Source organism: Castor canadensis, chromosome 9, assembly GCF_047511655.1.
Source record: "Castor canadensis chromosome 9, mCasCan1.hap1v2, whole genome shotgun sequence".
Taxonomy (NCBI): Eukaryota; Metazoa; Chordata; class Mammalia; order Rodentia; family Castoridae; genus Castor; species Castor canadensis.
This window is the reverse complement of record NC_133394.1, coordinates 37266181-37285984: the sequence shown is the minus strand read 5'-3', so window position 1 is coordinate 37285984 and position 19804 is coordinate 37266181. Positions and strand designations below refer to the sequence as shown.

Below are 19804 nucleotides of genomic sequence, written 5' to 3'. Positions count from 1 at the left end.
GATGTGGCTTTCTATACCTGCAAAACCTCTATCTTCTGGTTTACCTGATTGCTTCACCACCAGACATCAGACCCAGACACCTGACCCAAATGAGTGATAGATAGCTAGTGAAAAGACACAAGAATTACAGACAAATGGTAATTCAGAGAGAGAGGGAGAGAGAGAGAGAGAGAGAGAGAGAGAGAGAGAGAGAGAGAGAGCCCAAATAGCTCTAAATGTCTAATTGAGGACATAGCAACCCACTTCTTATCCTTTGATGTTCTTGTGATTTTCCTGTTTTATTTATACTATAAAACTCTCAATACCAGCCTGGATGATGATTGTAGGTAGTATTTATTGAGGATTTTTCTACTGGCATGGATCATTTCATTTATGCTCAGTGATCCTCTTCAGTGGGATTATCATCCACTCTAGTCTCATAAAAATAAAACTAATGGGCTGGCAACATGGCTCAAGTAGTAGAGCACCTGCCTAGCAATGTTATACCCTGAGTTCAAACCCAGTACCACCAAAAATAAATACATAAATAAATAAACTAAGACAAAGGACTATTAAATAATAAATCTAAGTTCACACATCTAGTAAGGAAGATGACCCTAAAGGCCATGCTATAACTAGTGCCCCACACTGCCTCTTGGCACAGGTGGAAGCCATCTGTTACCCATCACTGCCATACCTGGGCCCACATTCATGGCTGACATAGGTGATTATTCAATGCTGATTGGTGTTCTGTTCAGCAGAGATGGCAGGGTGTGAGCACCTTTGCTGTGATGATTGTTTGTTTGTTTCTCTGCCATAAAGAGATGGAACATGCTGGCACAAACTCACTCCTCTATCCCAAGGCTCAGTCTGTCTTAATAAATTCCCTTGCTTCCTTACTTCTTTTTCTTCCTAGTTACAACACATGGATTCAAAGTTGTAGCTTACTGTAGAGAAAGGAAAATGGGACTCTGACCTAAATGAGAGAGAGAGAGAGAGAGAGAGAGAGAGAGAGAGAGAGAGAATGTAAGGAAATGCTTACTTAATGAGAAAAATGTTGTGTGCAATTGAAACATTACAAAATCAGTGAATCAATGTTTTGCATGATAGTTCAGTGCCCTTTGGTTTTTATTTAACTCAGTGTGGAAATATGCTTGTTTGTGTGGTTTAAAGTCTCAGAAGAAGTGTGGAATCAGCTGATAACTAAACAAACAAATTCCGTGTGCAACACTGACTTCATGTACTCAAGCAGAGAAGACCTCCCCAGGGAATCACCAGTCTCCTGGTCTGCAGAGCAGACAGAAGCAACATGAGCACAGCAGGAAAGGTAAGCTAAGCAGATTCTACTGTTGGAAATACATTCTAATTTTATATATTAAAGGACACAGTTTGTGTGCATAATCTAAAATTAAAGCTAAATTAGAAATAATATATGCTCAAATATAATATTCAAAATATGCTGTAATGTATGATATATGTGACTACAATGGGAATAAACTATCACAAAAATCTTTAACAAAAATTTGGAATCTGTATCTATTAAAGTCTTCTTTTCCTATACTTGTATCACTTGTAGAAAAGTGATAGCGAATTGTGACCAATTTGTAAATCTAAGTCAGAAATATCTTTAACCAAAAAGCTATCTTTATATCAAGAAAGTACAACTAAATGCACCGTTCTTTGTAGTCACATTCTTATGAACACAGCAAAGTTTAGACTGACGTGTTTTGAGAGAGAAATTTGATTCAGAAGATTTGAGATATTTTCTTCAAATGTCATAAAATCTCTTATAAAAGGCATATTGGTTTCAAACAATTAGAACCACCCAGGTTAAGAAAGACCAGATCAACAAGCAAATTCTGATTAAGACTGGTCCAATATGGCACACGGTATAAAATTTCCACAGAAAGTTCACAGAACAGTACTTTCTCCATACAAAATCAAAGAAATTTACAAAAAACAAGTACTAATTCAAGTTGAATCACTGTTAGCAATGAGAACACCAAATTTTCCACAAATTCATACTTATTTGGTCAATGTCTTTAAAGTTCAGAGAAATGCATACAGTTGTTCAATATAATTAATTCATGCTGATTAACTGCTTAATTACAAAAGCCTGTGCCTTTGTTTCCAGTAAATATTTGCTGGAAATACTTGATGGTTAGGTATGGATCACACAGAACAATATCTCACTACGACAATTCCATTGAAAGTGTCTGAGGTTTCCACATACACTGTGTGACACATCAACCCCACATCCATAAAACTGGATGGAAAACACAAAAATGGCCCATTATTAGTATTCTCATTTTACCTCATTTTATTTTTTCCTGTCTTGTTACTTATCATGGCATATTATATTTCAAAAGAAAAGTTATTGGATAAAAGAAAATTAAACTTAACATAACTCAGCATAAAGCAAGCAGAGAATTCACAGAACAAAAATGTGAACAAGTCATTAATTAAAATAAGAAAAGTTTTAATAGGCAATCAACTTCTTAAGCACAATGTTAGTAACTTAGCTCTGTGATAACCCTTCATTTAAGATAACAATTCTACTGCTTGCAAAATAATAAAATCCTAGCCAGTCATGGTGACATGTGTTTGTAATACCAGCACTTGGGAGGCACAAGCACAAGTATCATGAGGACATGGCCTGCTTAGTTTGCCTAGTCAGTTCAAGACCAGTCTGAGATACATACCCAAACCCAGTATCAAAAATCCAAGGACCAGGGGTGTAACTCAGTTACAGAGTTCATGCCCAGCATGCACAAAGCCCTGAGTTCAATTCCCAGCACCGCAAGAAATAATCACCATCATAACAGCAGAGATAAAATCATAGACCCTCACGTACAAATCAACAGCTGTGGGTAAACAACTAATTTCAAAACAGCATTCAGAAATATCAGTAAAAAAAAAACGAAACACTGGTAAAGAAACAAAAACACCAGTGAAGAAACAAAAACACATAAGGATGGACTAAAAAATATGCTCACTTTATCTGAGTGTCTTAGATTTAATTATGTTTCCCTGTCCTTATGTTCTTCGTTTACACATTTTTAAAAGGTATTTGTATACTCTTTGTAAGTCAGACAGTCCATTTCAAGAAACACTGGTTAGGTATCAGACACAGGGTTAGATGTCACACGTACAAAGGAGAAAAAACAATCCCTGATTTGAAGGACAACATCTTTTTGTCTCTTTTCCAGGTAATAAAATGCAAAGCAGCTGTGCTGTGGGAGATAAAGAAACCACTTTCCATTGAGGAGGTGGAGGTCGCACCCCCTAAGGCCCATAAAGTTCGTATGAAGGTGAAACTTTTTAGTAAATTCTGTTTAATTTTAGGTTTTAAAAATTGATTGGTGGGGCTGATAGCATGGCTCAAGTGGTAGATTACCTGATTCCTAGTTAGAATGAGTCACTGAATTAAACACCCACTACTGAAAAAAAGAAAGAGAGAATATTCAAAACAGGAAAAAGCAATACTCTATTAAGATGTACTTACTGAAACTATAAACTACATTTGGGCAGGCTAAAATTTTTAAATTAAATTTAACACGATCAAAGAATATGTATTGCATAATCCCAGAAAAAAATTGAAGAATATATATATTTATAGAAAAGTGCAAATAGATACTCTTTTTGGTGTTAATCTGTAATTTTTGCTTCCACTAAAAAAAAAAAAAAAAAACTCCACCAAAAACTCCTAGACACCATAAACAGCTTCAGCAATGTAGCAGGATACAAAATCAACTTACAAAATCAATAGCCTTTCTATACAGCAACAATGAACTAATTGAGAAAGAATATAGGAAAACAATTCCATTTACAATAAGCTCAAAAAAATTAAATACATAGGAATAAACTTAACAAAGGATGTAAATGACCTCTACAATGAGAACTACAAACCACTGAAGAAAGAGATCAAGGAAGACTACAGAAGATGGAAAAATGGGAACATGCCCAGGGATTGGCAGAATCAACATAGTAAAAATGGCTGTACTACTAAAAGCAATCTACATGTTCAACACAATTCCAATTAAAATCTCAATTATATTCATCACAGAGATTGAAAAATCTACCCTAGAATTCATTTGGAAGCACAAAGACCACAAATAGCCAAGGAAATACTGAGCAAAAAGAGCAATGCTGGAGGTATCACAATACCTAACTTCAAACTATACTACAGAGCCATAGCAATAAATACAGAATGGTACTGACACAAATACAGATATGAAGACCAGTGGAACAGCATAAAGGACCTGATATGAACCCACACAACTACACCCACCTAATTTGTGACAAAAGACAGCCTCTTCAACAAATGTTGCTGGGAAAAGTGGTTATCTACCTGCAGAAAACTGAAACTGGATCCATGCCTGTCACCCTGTACTAGTATCAACTCAAAGGGGATTAAGGACCTTAATATCAGACAAGAAACCTTGAGATTAGTACAGGAAAGAGCAGGGAATACACTAGAAGCAGAAGGCATAGGCAAGGACTTCCTCAATAGACCTCTAGCACCCCAGCAACTAAGAGAAAGGATGGACAAATGGGACTACATGAAATTAAAAAGCTTCTGCACAATGAAAGAAATGGTCTGTAAACTGAAGAGACCACCCACAGAGTGGTAGAAAATATTTGCTAGCTATACATCAAAGGATTGATACCCAGAATATACAGGGAACTTAAAATACTAAATTCCTCCAAAATTAATGAACCAATAAAGAAGTGGGCAACTGAACTAAACAGAACTTTTCAAAGCAAGAAGTCCAAATGGCCAAAACAATTCATGAAAAAATGCTCACCATCCCTGGCCATAAAGGAAATGAAAATCAATACCATGCTAAGATTCCACCTCACTCCTGTTAGAATAGCTATGATCAAGAACACCACCAACAACACATGTTGGCATGGATGCAGGGAAAAAGGAACCTTCATACACTGCTGTGGGGAATGTAAACTAGTACAACCACTTTGGAAAACAATATGGAGGCTTCATAAAAAACTAAACATAGATCTGCCATATGATCCAGCAATACCACTCTTGGGGATATACCCAAAAGAATGTGACACAGGTTACTCCAGAGGCACCTGCACACCCATGTTTATTGCAGCACTATTCACAATAGCCAAGCTATGGAAACAGCCAAGATGTCCCACTACCAATGAATGGATTAAGAAAATGTGGTAGTTATAGACAATGGAACTTTACTCGGCCACAAAGAAAAATAAATTTTGTCATTTACAAGTGAATGGATGGAACTGGAGGACATCATCTTAAGCAAATTTAGTCAGGCTCAGTAGGTCAAAAATGTGCAGATTGTAAACCTAAAACAAATGATGTAATATTGTACATGGGTCACACACTTAGGGGAGAAAGCACATGGAAGAAAAAGGGAAAGGGAAGGAAACTAAAACTTAAATTGGTTGATAGGCTTACTGTAGAGGAGTGCATAAAGTAGTGCAGAGACCAGTATGAGAAGGGGACCAGGAAGTAGTGAAGAGGCCTAGTAGAGATGAACCAATGTGGGTTGCAATACACAAGTGCATGGAAGCAATGCTAGGAATCTTTCTGTATAGCTATCTTTATCTCAAACTAGCAAAAATGCTATGTCTTTCTTATCTCCTATGTTTTCTCTTCAACAAAATGAGAGAATAAGCGGGTGGAACAGTTTCTTTTGGAAGCAGGGAGGGAAGTTGGGGGAGGGCTGAGAGGGTGACCCAAACAATGTATACACATGTAAGTAAACTAAAAATGGTAAAACAAAAGAAAAAAATTAACTTTATTGCTATCAATGTTATTTACAAAAAAATGTGTGCATTTTAATTATACAGTGCAGTGAGTCTTGGCCAATACACTTTTAAACTTCCCAAATCAAGATATTTAATATGCCCATCACCCCCAAAACTTCACTTGTGTATTTTTTAGTCAATCCACCTAAATAACCTACCGCAGGCAATCACTGATCTGCTTTTCTTCATAAATTTGCTTTGCATCTTCTAAATTTAATAAACAGTAGTTCCCTCTTACCCAAGATTTTTATTTCCATGGATTCATCAAAGAAAATGCAATGGTAGTCCAAAATTTTGAATGGAAAATTGTAGAAATAATGCCTGAGTTTTAAATTGTGCACAATTCTGAGTACTGTGATGAAACCTCAGCTGTCCTGGCCATCCCATCTGAACCTGGATTATCCATTTATACAGTATAGCCATGCTGTGTATGCTACCTATCTGTTACTATCTCAGTTATTCGATTGACTGTCATATTGTCACAGTGATTGTGTTCAAGTAGCTCTTATTTTGCTTAATAACGACTCAAAAACATAAGGGTAGAAGTGCTGGTAATTCAGATATGCCAAAGAGAAGCTATAAAGTGCTTCATATCAGTGAAAACATGAAAATTCTTGATTTAATAAGTAAAGAAAAATTAAATAAGTAAAGAATAGGGGAGGGTGGGAGGAGTGGGAAGGTGGCCTCCCAAAAAATGTATACACATATAAGTAAATGTAAAAATGACAAAGTAAAAGAAAGAAGAAAAGATTTAATGTGACCAAAGAATACATATTGCATAATCCCCCCAAAATTTTGAAGAATATATATGTTTATAGAAAAGTGCAAAGGGATATATATTTTTTGATGTTAATTTGTATTTTTACTTCTACCAAAAGCATGCCTTCTTGTATATTGCATAAATGAAATGTTTATTTCAGGATGAATTGTTTCACAGGAGCCATTATTTGGGAAAGAAAAGTTTGGACAATCTTGAGAATAAACTAAGTCTTTTGTGTTTTCAAAGTGTAGAAAATATCAGCAAGACTCTTGAGAATTCTTCGAAGCACAAATTTTATGAAATCAAGGAAGTCAAATCTTCTAGAGTCAAACTCTTTCCAGGATCTAAACATCTTCTCTTTATTCTCTAGATAGTGGCCACAGGAATCTGTCACTCAGATGACCATGTGATTGCTGGAACCATTACCATGCCTTTCCCATTGATTCTAGGCCATGAGGCAGCTGGCATCGTGGAGAGCATTGGAGAAGGAGTGACTACAGTAAAACCAGGTACAGAATTCATGCTCAGGTTTTTGCAGTTAGGTTCAACATCCCAAGACTATCCAGCCCAGATAAGGAAATTGAGGCAATGAGAGATGCAGAACTTTGCACAATCTCAGAGGAGCTGTGACTAACGGGCTTCCTCCTTCCCTTTCTCCCTAACTGTGGCATGCTGTAATCAGACAACCATATATTTTCTCCTTCAAAACTATTTTTTTTCTCTAGTAGATGTCAGGAACCAGGTGAGGGCATGGGGAACATGAGAGTGGAAAGAGAGAGACATGGTGCCTTCCAGGTGAAATTCAGAATCAAATAACTTCCCTGTTAGTGTTGCTCAGCACTGTCTTCTGTCAGGGTCCAAACAGAGCTACAGACGGGTCAAAAGGCGAGTGTGTAGGTCACCAGTCTCCAGATCAGTGACTGGAAACTGTTCTGTGTCAAGTGCATGTAATGGGGCCTGTGAGACTGTGGCTGAAAAAAAATGGAGCCCATTCACCAATTTCCTCTTCCAACATGGTCTTCCTTCTTGAACCTAGTAAAAGTAAAACAGAGTATATGGAAGAAAATGTAAAGAAAGAGCAAGAGTCATCCAGCTATAAAGAATGTCATTTATGTTGACTTTAGTTATGGCTCAAGAGGACAGGTGACAAATTATCTCAGTTTTAATTCATACTTTATCTTTAATTCATTGTTTATTAATATGCTTTCATATGTAACAAGTGATAAACAGAGAATTTCCATGCCATCACTTCTAGATAAACTTTATAAAATGTAATGAGCTAACCATTTTTTAGGTCTTCTGGATAGGTGGCATAAAGATTTTAAAAGAAAAATGATGGGACAGGGAAAGTGGCTCAAGTGGTAGAATACTTGCCTAGCAGGTGTGAGGCCCTGAGTTCAAACCACAGTACCACCAAAAAAAGAACATTTAATTCTAAAAAGATCATTTCAACTACTAGATTTGAACTGTGAACAGAAAAATGAAGTAGTCTACTTTGAGTTTCAGCTCTTGGTATTTTCTTTAGTTGGAAATAAATTAATAATAAAATGATTTCTACTGTCTATATCAGGAAAAACAGATAACTCATAAATTATTATCAAAACATTGCAGTGTAAGTTCTCTTGAAGTCTTGCCCCATTTCATTACTTTTCTTTGAAATGAATTCAGTTCATATGATAAGCATAATCATTTTGAAAAGCTAAAAATTGATTATCAAAATTATCATTTAAATTTTAACCATGGCCATATTTAGTTTTTCTTTTTAACTGTAAATAATTTTATTGCATTTACTATTTTATGTGTTTTCATTTTATTATGAATATTGTACAAAATATAAGATTTCTCCATTATCTAGTGGAACTCTGGCCACCTGCTTGCAACTAAAATGTATTTATATGTACAGCAGTGAGAGTATTTAAAGTTTAACTAAGGAATTAGCAAGATGATATGGGCAAAGTCCCCAGGAGAAACCAGGGTGTGCAAAAAAAGTTAATTAATAATGTAGTGGAAATAGCTATTAAAATCTATGATATTTTTCCCAATCACATTTTCTCTTTGGGAATCTTCAACACGTATAAACCCAATGGGTAACAAGGCTGGCAGGGAGGGACCAATGACATAGTTGCGATGGGATTCTATTTCTTGCAGACTTCTCAAAGACACACACCTCTACATATATGCTTAAAGTTTTTGGTTTATTAATTTCTGGATAGAAATTTATAGAAAATTTGTTTTGTTCCACTTCAGGTGATAAAGTCATTCCACTCTTTATCCCCCAGTGTGGAAAATGCAGAACTTGTAAACACCCTGAAAGCAACATATGTCTGAAAAACGAGTAAGTTTTTTATTGTCTCCTTACACAGCTAAAGATGTTCCACATTAGTTGTGCCCCTGTCTCATGGTCTTTCTGTGTCTGTTTCACTGACCAGTATTATGAGCTACAAGGGGACCTTGCTGGATGGCACCACCAGGTTCACCTGCAAGGGGAAGCCCATCTTCCACTTTCCGGGCACCAGCACCTTCTCTCAGTACACAGTGGTGGATGAGATCTCAGTGGCCAAAATCAATGCCGCTGCACCACTGGAGAAAGTCTGCCTCATGGGCTGTGGATTTCCAACTGGTTATGGCTCTGCTGTCAAAGTTGCCAAGGTAGGATTGACAATAGTCAATAAAGGCAGCTGCACTCAACCTGTCAGGAAGACAAAAGGAAGCAATTTCTTCCAAGAATCAGAGATCATTTTCATAGGTTTGTGGTGTTGATTCAATTAATAGAAAAATAGCACCAGAAGTTATTTGAGAGCATGTTATAGAAAATTCACCTGTTTATATGAAAATGCTGTTGAAAGCTGGGTATGGTGGTAACACCAATAACTGTAGCACTTGTGAAGCTGAGACAAGAAGGTTGCAAATTTGAGGCTAGTTTGGGCTACATTGAGACTCTATCTCAAAAAAAATCAAGACATTAATGAGAGTGAGTATACTCAAAGAACATTATGTATGTGTATGAAAATGCCATGATGAAGCCCATTAAAAATGTTCAGAAATACTGGTGATACATAAGAAAAATAAGGATTTCATTTTAAGCAATTTTTCTTATATCTTGTGAAATTTTAGGACTTGGGCACTCATTTAGTCACTAATTCTGCAGTCAGAGAGTACCTATGTATATCAGGCACAGTAAGTTCTGCTAGGTTCTGAGCAGCCAAAGTAAATGGAATGAAGGATTTGCCTTTGAGGAGTACAGGGCGATGGTACCCTACTCCCAGGACTACGATCCACAGAGATTCTAAAGCCTTACCTGAGACACCATTAAAGCAAGGGTCACCCACTCTGTGGATCCCAGTAAGTAATGGAGCTTCAGCAATGGATTCACTGTACTCATTATTGGCATATCTCCTCGTCATGTACACGCAGTGTGCATGCGAGCATCCAGCACACATGCTTCAGAAGAGGTACATTTCTAGTAGAAATCCTCTAAGCACTTATTTCCCGAAGGCAATGTCTTCCATTTTTATGAAATGATGATCCAGAGACATAAAGCTATTTGCAAAATTTTCATAGCTGGTAAGCAAACAGAAACTAAAATATTGTTCTCAAAATTCCTGATGAATCCAAAACCGTTCTATACAATGACTATCTCTTCAAATCACAAGTCCTGTATTTTTCTAAGTTACACAGAAAGTGGTGAATCCCATCCTTAAGGGAATGTAACAACAAGCTTACTTGAACAGCAGTATTTTACCTACACTAAAGGCTGGTGATGGAAGGTTAGGCTTATTAAATAGCCTGTAGCCAATTTACAGCACAACTTCTCCAAATTTCTGTGACATTACCCCAAAAGGCAATCAGCCCCAGTCCTTGTAGAATTTCATCTGTTGTAGCAGGTGGTCTCAGCAAGCCAAGGAGAATCATGATAATGGAGTTCATTCATTGTTAAATACAGACCAACTTTTGGTTTTATTATTATCCACTTGTTTATTTAAAATCAGGGAAGACTTGATGTGGTAGCACATGCCTATAATTCCAGCATTGGGGAACTGAGGTAGCAGGATCACAAGTTCCAGGCCAGCCTGTGCTACCAAAAATAAAAATTGGGGAATCAGGGATAAAAACCCTCAAGGACAATTTTGATCTGAACCTTATTTTATCTTAAAGTGACAAGTTGAATTTTACTTATTGTTTAGAATTTGCTTTAAGCCAAGAATAACTATTGCATACATCACAGCTAATTGCTGCACTCATTGCACAAATTGTGATTAATGAAAGTTCATGAACCAAGAAAGGAGTTAATTATTCATAAATTGATTGGGTTAATTTTCAGTCTCCTGAAGTGACATTGTCCATTTATGTCATTGCCCAAAATTAATTTTTTAGAAAATGTTTTATTAATGTATATTAATGTAGAAAGGGTTTACACAATAGTGTTTCACCCACATATATATTAAACATTGACTAGACTGACCCCGTCTTTTGCTCTCTCTTTTCACCAACACACCTCCAACCTATTTTTCAACAGCTTTCACTGAATTGCTTTGTGCCACTTTCATATACACACACATTGCACATGTGTAAGATAATGACACTTAATTCAATGAGTTTAAGGTATTGCAAGTTTCTTCAAGAATAGAGTTACTGAGCTATCAGAACGACTCAAGCAGGAAGAGCACCTCCCTAGCAAGCATGAGGCCATGAGTTCAAAACCCAGTGCTGCCCAAAAAAAATCCATATAACTGAGTCTCTTACCTTGTAAGCAAAAACATTATTTAAGAAGTTAAAGTTACTGAAATTTAGGGCTGAAATATCACCCAGTCCACTCATTGTCAGCCTGGGTTTCCCTTTGGAGTGACCTGAAGTGGGGTACTACCTGCTGAGATTCTGATTCAGTTGTCATGAGCTGTGACCTGGACCTTACTGCTTTGTAAAACTCTCCAGATGAGATTAATGTGTAGCAATGTTTGAGGACCACTGATGTAGTTTAACCCCTCCTGCTTAAACATGAAGCAATTGTAGTCAAAAGAGACTTTGACAGAGGTTGAACGTAAGTCTAAGTAGCTCCTGATAGCAGACAAGGTTTGGCAATGGCACTTTATACTTCATGGGTACTTTCTAACAATCATCTTTGTATTTCTGAAAATACAGGTCACTAAGGGCTCCACCTGTGCTGTGTTTGGCCTTGGAGGCATTGGTCTGTCTGCTGTCATTGGCTGTAAAACAGCAGGAGCAGCCAGGATCATTGGTGTGGACATCAACAAAGACAAATTTGCAAAGGCCAAAGAGTTGGGTGCCACTGAGTGCATCAGTCCTCAAGACTATGACAAACCCATCCATGAGGTGCTACAGGATATGACTGACGGGGGCGTGGATTTTTCATTTGAAGTCATTGGTTTCCTGGACACCACGGTTGGTTACATGATATTCCTTATGGGTTCTATTTCTATGATCTAGAATACGCTTTGGATTGCAGTATATGTAATGTAGAAAGATGTTTTAGAATGGCAATTTTCCATCTCCTGATTGTTACTTGGGTTTTTTAATTTATTGTCATGAGAAATCCTTCATGCTATCATTTAAAAAAAATCTTTCTCAAGTAAAATTTCTCTTTTAACAAGGGAAAGTTTGCTTTTTAATTAAGCCATTGCAAGTTAGCTTTATTTTTTTGGTAAAAACAATTCAATAAGTAGTAACACAAATTTTGTTCTTAGATTGGCAAATTTGATTTCCTTCCACATTTTTGACAAATATGGTGTAACAGCTTTTTATATCTTAATAGATTATAAAGATTATTTCACATAATTTATCATCTGGCCAAATGGAATGATGAGAAATTTGGGGCTAAATACTATTTTCTTAAAAGAAAATATGCCCTAGAATAAGTGGCTGCTTCAATATAACACTGTATTTTACCACAGAGATAGCAGAGTACTGGCACATAGGAATGCTCAATATCTATGCGTTGGAGTCAATATTTAAAAAAAAAATCAACAGATTTTACCACCCTCAAAACTTAAGAGATATATAATTCTTACCATTGTTCATGAATTACATGAGATAACACATGTAAGATACACATTACTGTGCCACCTGTCATGTGGTAAGCTCTCAATAAATGTCACCTGGTGTCAATGATATGAACTACAGCTTCCAACCTTGCAGTTCTTGCCATCTTTGACATAGACATGATATTCCTTTCAAATAAGTACAATTGTCATAGATTGCCATAGGGAATGCCTCTCTATCTATCTTTAACCTAATTTGAGTTCTTTAGAATTGAATAAAAAATGTCCCAGAAACCAACAAATCCTCATCCTTGAGGTTATCTAGTAAGACAGCAATGTTGGTAGCAGGGAACAGTATCCTAAGAGCAAATTTCTTTGTAGCCTTGACCTGGGACAATATGCCATTGGTCATTGGAGTTCCAAAAGAATCCAACTTCTTGCAAGGCTGTACTTTTCTCATTGTGGTATTTTAATATTTTCCCTGTTTTCTCAAGTGGAATTGGATTTTTACTTTATCTGAAGGCACCGAATGTCTGATGACCACATGTTCTGAGGTTATTTGATCTTCTAAATGCCATCCTTCAAAATCAAATGAATAAACATTTTATATCTTGGGAGTTACTAAATAATAAGTATAGTTTGTAAAACCAATACATTTTTGAAAGTAAAAACATCTTTGAAAACACATGCATTTTTGAAATGGTCAGGGGAATAGGATTCTACTAAAAAGAGATTACCCAGGTCACAGAGACAAATTTTATTTATTTATTTAGTTAGTTAGTTTATTATTCATATGTGCATACAAGGCTTAGGTCATTTCTCCCCCCTGCCCCAACCCCCTCCCTTACCACCCACTCTGCCCCCTCCCTCTCTCCCCTACCCCCTCAATACCCAGCAGAAACTATTTTGCCCTTATTTCTAATTTAGACAAACTTTTATAATGTAATCATTCTATCTTATTCCCTGGTTCAAAGCACTAGGTCTGGAATACTATTCAACAGATAAATATAAAGTGAATTAACCAACCCATACATTGCCTGATAAGCATGTGGTGATGAAACAGTATTGTTTTTTAAAGATCCAGGCTTTACATATGTCTGTGATGATATTCACCTCTTTATTAGTTAATACGGAAGACTTAAATAGGCATAAATTTATTTCTTTCGCTCAAAAACTACTTTCCGGGCATTTCTGAAAGCCACAGAAGTATCCTAAGCACACTGGGGTAAGAAGAAGGAAAAGACATACTTTCTTCCCTCTGCACACTTACAATCTACCTAAATCAACATTACTTGATACTGTAGATTGAGTTGGGGCTAAAAGAGAATCTACTTTAAGAATGTAAAAATTGATTTTTATTCCAGGTTTCTTCCCTCTTATGCTGTCAAAAGGCCTATGGTGTGAGCGTCATTGTGGGAGTGCCTCCTGATTCCCAAAGCCTCTCAATGAACCCTATGATGCTATTGACTGGACGCACCTGGAAAGGAGCAATATTTGGTGGTAGGTAGTTATGCTTGAACACCCAAATTATTATCAACTTCAAAATTTATTCCCTTGTATAAGAGATAAGGTCAGGTTTTGAAATGCAATGTTGTCAAAAACAAATTAAAATTTTTCTTTTATTCTTAGGCTCCATATCTGCTAGATGTGGAACTGATGCAGAGAAAAACTCCCAAGACAAATGTTTCTGGGGTCCCCATAAGCTAACTAGGACTGTTCAGCACCAGCTCTTTTTATGATTGTGACAAAATTATAAGATGGCAAAATTCCCAGTAAAATTCAGGAAATCTATAGCAATAACTCATGTCTATACTCATTTTCCCAATTTGTACAAGTGCTAAATTTGGTCCTTGATTTGGGGTGCTATAATTACTGTATGAAAGAGTAAGAACTCACAGGCTAGCTGAGGACACTAGTTTACGTGGGAGAATTAAAAGGTCAAAGCATTGCAAAAGTGTTTTAAAGCACTCTGTCACTTACTGACATCAACAATAGCAGTTTGTGGAATGTCGTCTTTTTTTGTTGTTGTTGTTGTTTCATTAGTTTTAACCCTGCCCCCACCCCTTCCCTTACCACCCACTCCGCCCCCCACTCCGTCTTTTTATAATTTTTAATTTTATTGGAGAGGCTCCTATTCAATTCTCCTACTTTCCAATGACAAAAAGCTGATAATTGCATTATCTTCTTTTCAGGTTTTAAAAGTAAAGATTCTGTCCCTAAACTTGTGGATGATTTTATGGCTAAAAAGTTTCCATTGGATTCATTAATAACCAATGTGTTGTCTTTTGAAAAAATTAATGAAGGATTTGACCTGCTTCACTCTGGAAATAGGTAAATTTTAAGTTTCTTTTTATACTAGGGGATTGGCTATCAGAAAATGAAGAAGGTGGGGAGGATGAGAAAAGTTGGAGTACCTTAGTTTCCCACTAACAGTTCAGTCTTCACATGTGGAAGATTTATGATCACATTCTGAGACACTAAGGATAGTTGTTTTATGGTTCCCATTCTCCTGGATGTTGTTGGTTACCTCAAATCTGAGTGACCAGGCCACTCAGTTTTTTTTCTAAGCTGGCACTTGCCTTTGCCAAAGAAAGTGTCATAGTTGCACAGTCATAATTAAAACATGGAGTTAAAGAAGCCTTTGCCTAGTCATTTAAGGCTCATAATTAATGGCTATAAAATAAATTTATACTCAAACATCACCAAAACTTTTAATATACAAGCAGGTAAGAACTGCAATTATTGTGATTATTTTCTACACTATTAGTTTATATAGCTATGTCTATATCTATATATATATCTATATTAAGATTTATTAAAGAGAAAGGAAAGGCTACAGGTAGAGAAGTGTAGTGGAGCCCAGAAGCCTGTAAGTCCCTCTATTAGTTTTTAATGAATCATATCATTGTTTTTTTTTCTTTTCCCAGTTTACAAAGAATTTCACCAACAAAAATTACAGTAAAGAGGAAGAGTACAAATTGCTATTTTGAATATTTAGTATCTCAAATATTAGGAGGGAAGAATCTATCTCTAATATGTAGCACTTATAAGTACCTAATTTTATGAATATTTCCACCTATATTTAATATTACTGGTTACTAGATACAACTAAACCCCATGTTTTAGCTCCATTGTCCGTGCATTTTCTGCTATCCCCACACTTCTTCTCATGAGGTTTAAACTTCAAATTAAATTTCTTATGCACACATGTAATGTATTATATTAGACACTTCATTGACAAATATTCTTAAGGAAGGAAAGAAAATAGTATCTACCAGCTGCTCCGTTAATGGACTTTCATGTGTTACCTCATGTGATTCTCAAACAAAGCTGAATGCTGGTCTCAATTTCACTACCTTAGTAGAAAAACTGAGCCTCTGAGAGAAAGTGAGTTGGCCAAAATTGTGCTGGTAGTAGGCAGGGAGGTCAGAAACCAAGGATAGTTGTATTTGTTAGCAAAGTCAATTTTCTTTCTTTGAAATTACACTGCCTTTCAAAAACCAAAAGCTATAGGACATAGTGGTTATCAGATGTAAGTTAACATCCTCATCATTGTCAGTATCACCCCACTCCTTCTCATTATCATCATCAGGTTGACAGGAATGATGGTAAATATAGATATGACCAAAACCAGAGGCACTCTTGAGCAATAAATGAATTCATTAAGCATGCCACAATTTTCTTTGTGAAAATGCCTTATATGAATAAATAATAAAAAAAATTAACCTTATTAATAGGCAAAGGATGAAAATTATATTATTCAGCATTGATAAGCATAGAATTAAATGGGCACTTTCATATACTACTTAATTGTTATGCCTTTGAGAAAGAATAATTTGACAATTTCTATTAGAAGCCTTTAAAAATAGATCCTTTGTCCTAGTAATTTTATTTCTAAAAATGAGTTTAAGATTGGAGAAAACACAAGAGATAACCAGAGAAGGATGGATTGCTCTTACACTGACATGACCTTCGTGCATAAGGATGGGCACTGAGTGGGAATATGGGTAGACTTTCAGTAAGAATCATGAAATATTTCATTCACTCACATGGAGAGAGTGAATTGTGTAAGTGCTAAAACAACATCTTTTCTGTCCTATTTCAGTATACGTACCATCCTGACATTTTGAGACCGTACCAATGCCTTCCCTTGCAATAGTCTTCTGATTCCTCCATACCACAGCATCTAGAGACCTGCCATCATGAATTCTGTTCTTTAGAGATGTGATCTGTAAATTACTGGTGAAAGCTTTCCAGGAGAAATGGAAATGCCCATGAATCATTTTTCAATCAAACGTTTAAAATCCAAGTGACAGCTGTTGAACAGGAGCTGGGAAAATGAGGCTACTAAACTTTCCTTCTTAATCGTTCTACTGTGTCATCTTTCCTATTGAGGAAAGACGTCTTGTAACTTCCTGCATTTTTTGTATCTTTTTAACCAACAGTCATTCATACTCATGGAGAGAATCATCCTCCTCCTACCTACACTTGATGGGCTATTGTGCTTAAAATTTTCTACCTCTACTTCTGTTTCCACTGTCTCTGTTTTCATCTCCACAAAAAGTAGCTAAGCCCTAGGGTTAAAGACAGAGTGCTATCATAAAAGATAGACTCAAATTTAAAAGCAGAGAGGATTAGGTTGGGGATTTAGCTCAATGGTAGAGTGGTTGTCTAGCATCCTCAAAGCCCTGCATTCAATCCTAGCATAAAAAAAGACAATACAAAACTCCTAAATCTAGGGAATTTCTTAGTAATGCAAAGGGAATCTTACACATTTTCATATGGTGACATGTCTTATGCTACTTTTCTGGCAGCGATTATAGATTGTTCTCTTAAATAAAAATAAGAGTCATTCTTTATGTGACAATAACTCTGAAATGCTTAACATCTCTAGAAATCATTCAGACAAACCAGAGTAACACAGATGAATCCTGAATTAACCATGTGCTACTTTACAAGTCCCATAGTTTCTCTAGGACTGGAAAGTTGTCCTGACAGAATTATTAGACCATTACATGAAAGTTGAAGTGAGAGAAAGTCTATATTTGATAATTGCATACTTCCATACCTGATTATTCAGGTTTGTTAGGAAATGATTTTCATTCCTCTAACACTCTATTATAACCTCTATTACGCATTCTCTGAGAATATTAAGTGAACAATTTCATCAAGTTATATTAAATTCTACTTGTCTATAAAATACCTAGTAATATTCAGGTAGTAGACACTGCATAAGAGGAAAAGCCAACATTGATGAGGCAGGAATAATATTAGAATTATAGCAGTATAGCTAGGACCATACACTATTCTGACTAGAGGAATGGTCAGATCTTGACTTTCTCTGTTTATTCACCTGAGACTAAGAGTCCAGTTCACAGCATTGTCATAATTATTGCGCAACTCAGAGGTTGTTCAATAACTCACAAAGCTAACTCAGGACAAAGTTAATTAGAGAGCAAGGAAGAACTGGTTTCTGAATCCCTGCTTGCTCCTTGAAAAATCTGACATTGCCAATAAACAAAACACTAGTTTCATTATCAGTGAAAACAGGTCAGAAAGATCACCAGATAATTCTCACCTAAGTGTGATATTTAAAGATTCTTCTCACACAGAATCTAATAATTTGTAGATATCTAGTTGTCTCAGTGAAATATAGCTATAGTTTTGAAACAAAGATATTTTTTGTTGGTTGTAAATGTAATTAAGGACTACCACCTCGGTGATACAATGTTGCAGAGTGGGTGGAAGGAAGACAGCGGGGAATAATTTAAGGAATATGATTCATTCTGAATATTAATTCAAGCCTCAAGAAGTTAGAAGAAAACAAAACCTGGAGGGAATCCCTTCATCAACTGAAGGGAAATCTAAGACTTTTGTTTTTGTTTTTATCTTTTCAAAGTCTTCACTACAATGAATAGCAGGAAGAGTTTGGAGGGTCTGGTGGTCATTATTTCATGTTTGCTGCCTTCTCTTGAATAATTTCACAAACTCACCCATTTGTAATTTCATTAATCATATTCTGAGCATAGAAAAATGTTGAATTTTGATATAAAGAAATAAAATAGAAAAGTACATAACATATAAGGAAAAACATTTGTACCACCTATGATTGGAAGAGAATGAATATCTCTAAATCCAGGTCCTTTGTTATTTAGTAAGACTCAATAGGAAATTAGGCAACAATGGAATTTCATAGAAGAGGAAATTAAAAAGGCCAAGAAACATTCAAAATGGAACTGGATCCTGAACCTTTGTGGTGGTTTGAAAGTTTAACATATAACAAAAGCGACATCTCTACTCACCTACTAGTTTACACTGCTGACGGAAGTGTGAATTGTTATAGGTTTCTGACAGGTATTTAGTAATTTTTACTAAAAATTAAAAACACACTTATTCTTTCCCCCAGCAATGTCATACTTGTGAATCCAAAGAAATAAAAGTATCTGTGTGTGAAGATATAGACAAGACTATTTAGCAGTGCCTTGTTTGTAGAAGAAAAATAATCCTTGAGTGATTTGATTGGGAGAATAAGGAATAATAACTTCCTATTTCAAATATTAAGTAAATCTTTGCAAAGAACAATTATATCTTACAATCTAGAGGGGTGCATATGATGCATCCCTAAGTGTAAAATGCAAGATGCACAGTAGTGTATATTGTATTATCTAATTTTTGTGAAAGACAAAACAAAATAAATAAAAATCTCCATTTATGACTTTAGGTTTGCATGAGAAAGATAGAGAAATGTACAAAGCAGTCTGACTATCACAGAAACTTGGGTCTGAAAGGGGTTGAAGAACTAACGTTCACTTTTTTTCCTTTTTTTGAGTCCAGATCAGGTTGGCCCCAAACTCACCATCTTCCAACCTCAGCTTCCTGACATCTGGGTTTATGAGCATGCATCACCCACCCAGCTTAAATCTCACTTCTTAACTGTTACTGTATTGTTAAACTTATTAATAGAAGATTGAACTTTTACTACTCCATCGCTTTCTAAACAAATTGTAAAGAAATAAAGATTTCAAATCCCAACACTCATATGTAATTGTTAAATAACTTAGAGATGTTGCAATTGCTATTTTTGTTATTTCGGAAAAAAAAAAAACTTTTGGCCAATTATCAAAATAATACAAACTGTTTTGCTACCGCTAAACTTTGGGAAGAGTATCAAAAACTCTTTGTCAACATTTCATATGATGCATCAAATCATAGTCATAATGTTCCCAATGTGAGTTTAACCACATTGACACAAATTGCAATGTTTTCTTTTTAA

General features: G+C 35.8%; 1 protein-coding gene across 5 annotated transcripts; it reads left to right on the top strand.

Moving 5' to 3' along the window:
- The first annotated feature begins 1150 nt into the window (after positions 1–1150).
- Positions 1151–19569, top strand: LOC109676944 (alcohol dehydrogenase E chain-like). Of its 5 annotated transcripts, none has more exons than XM_074041471.1 (9): positions 1151–1306; positions 3189–3278; positions 6906–7044; positions 8783–8870; positions 8965–9184; positions 11675–11935; positions 13896–14031; positions 14724–14862; positions 19361–19569. In XM_074041471.1, exons 1-9 carry the CDS (start codon positions 1289–1291, stop codon positions 19500–19502), a joined length of 1233 nt encoding a protein of 410 aa, XP_073897572.1. In that variant the 5' UTR covers positions 1151–1288; the 3' UTR covers positions 19503–19569. The 5 variants fall into 5 exon arrangements, with proteins under 5 accessions (XP_073897572.1, XP_073897573.1, XP_073897571.1 ...); XM_074041472.1 differs by having other exon boundaries at positions 3189–3290; positions 19366–19569; XM_074041470.1 differs by having other exon boundaries at positions 3189–3290.
- The last annotated feature ends 235 nt before the right edge of the window (positions 19570–19804 follow it).

Coding starts and splice junctions, on each gene's coding strand:
- LOC109676944 (XM_074041470.1), top strand. Junction 8,871..8,964: donor AACATATGTCTGAAAAACGA/GTAAGTTTTTTA, acceptor TTCACTGACCAG/TATTATGAGCTACAAGGGGA. Junction 9,185..11,674: donor CTGCTGTCAAAGTTGCCAAG/GTAGGATTGACA, acceptor CTGAAAATACAG/GTCACTAAGGGCTCCACCTG.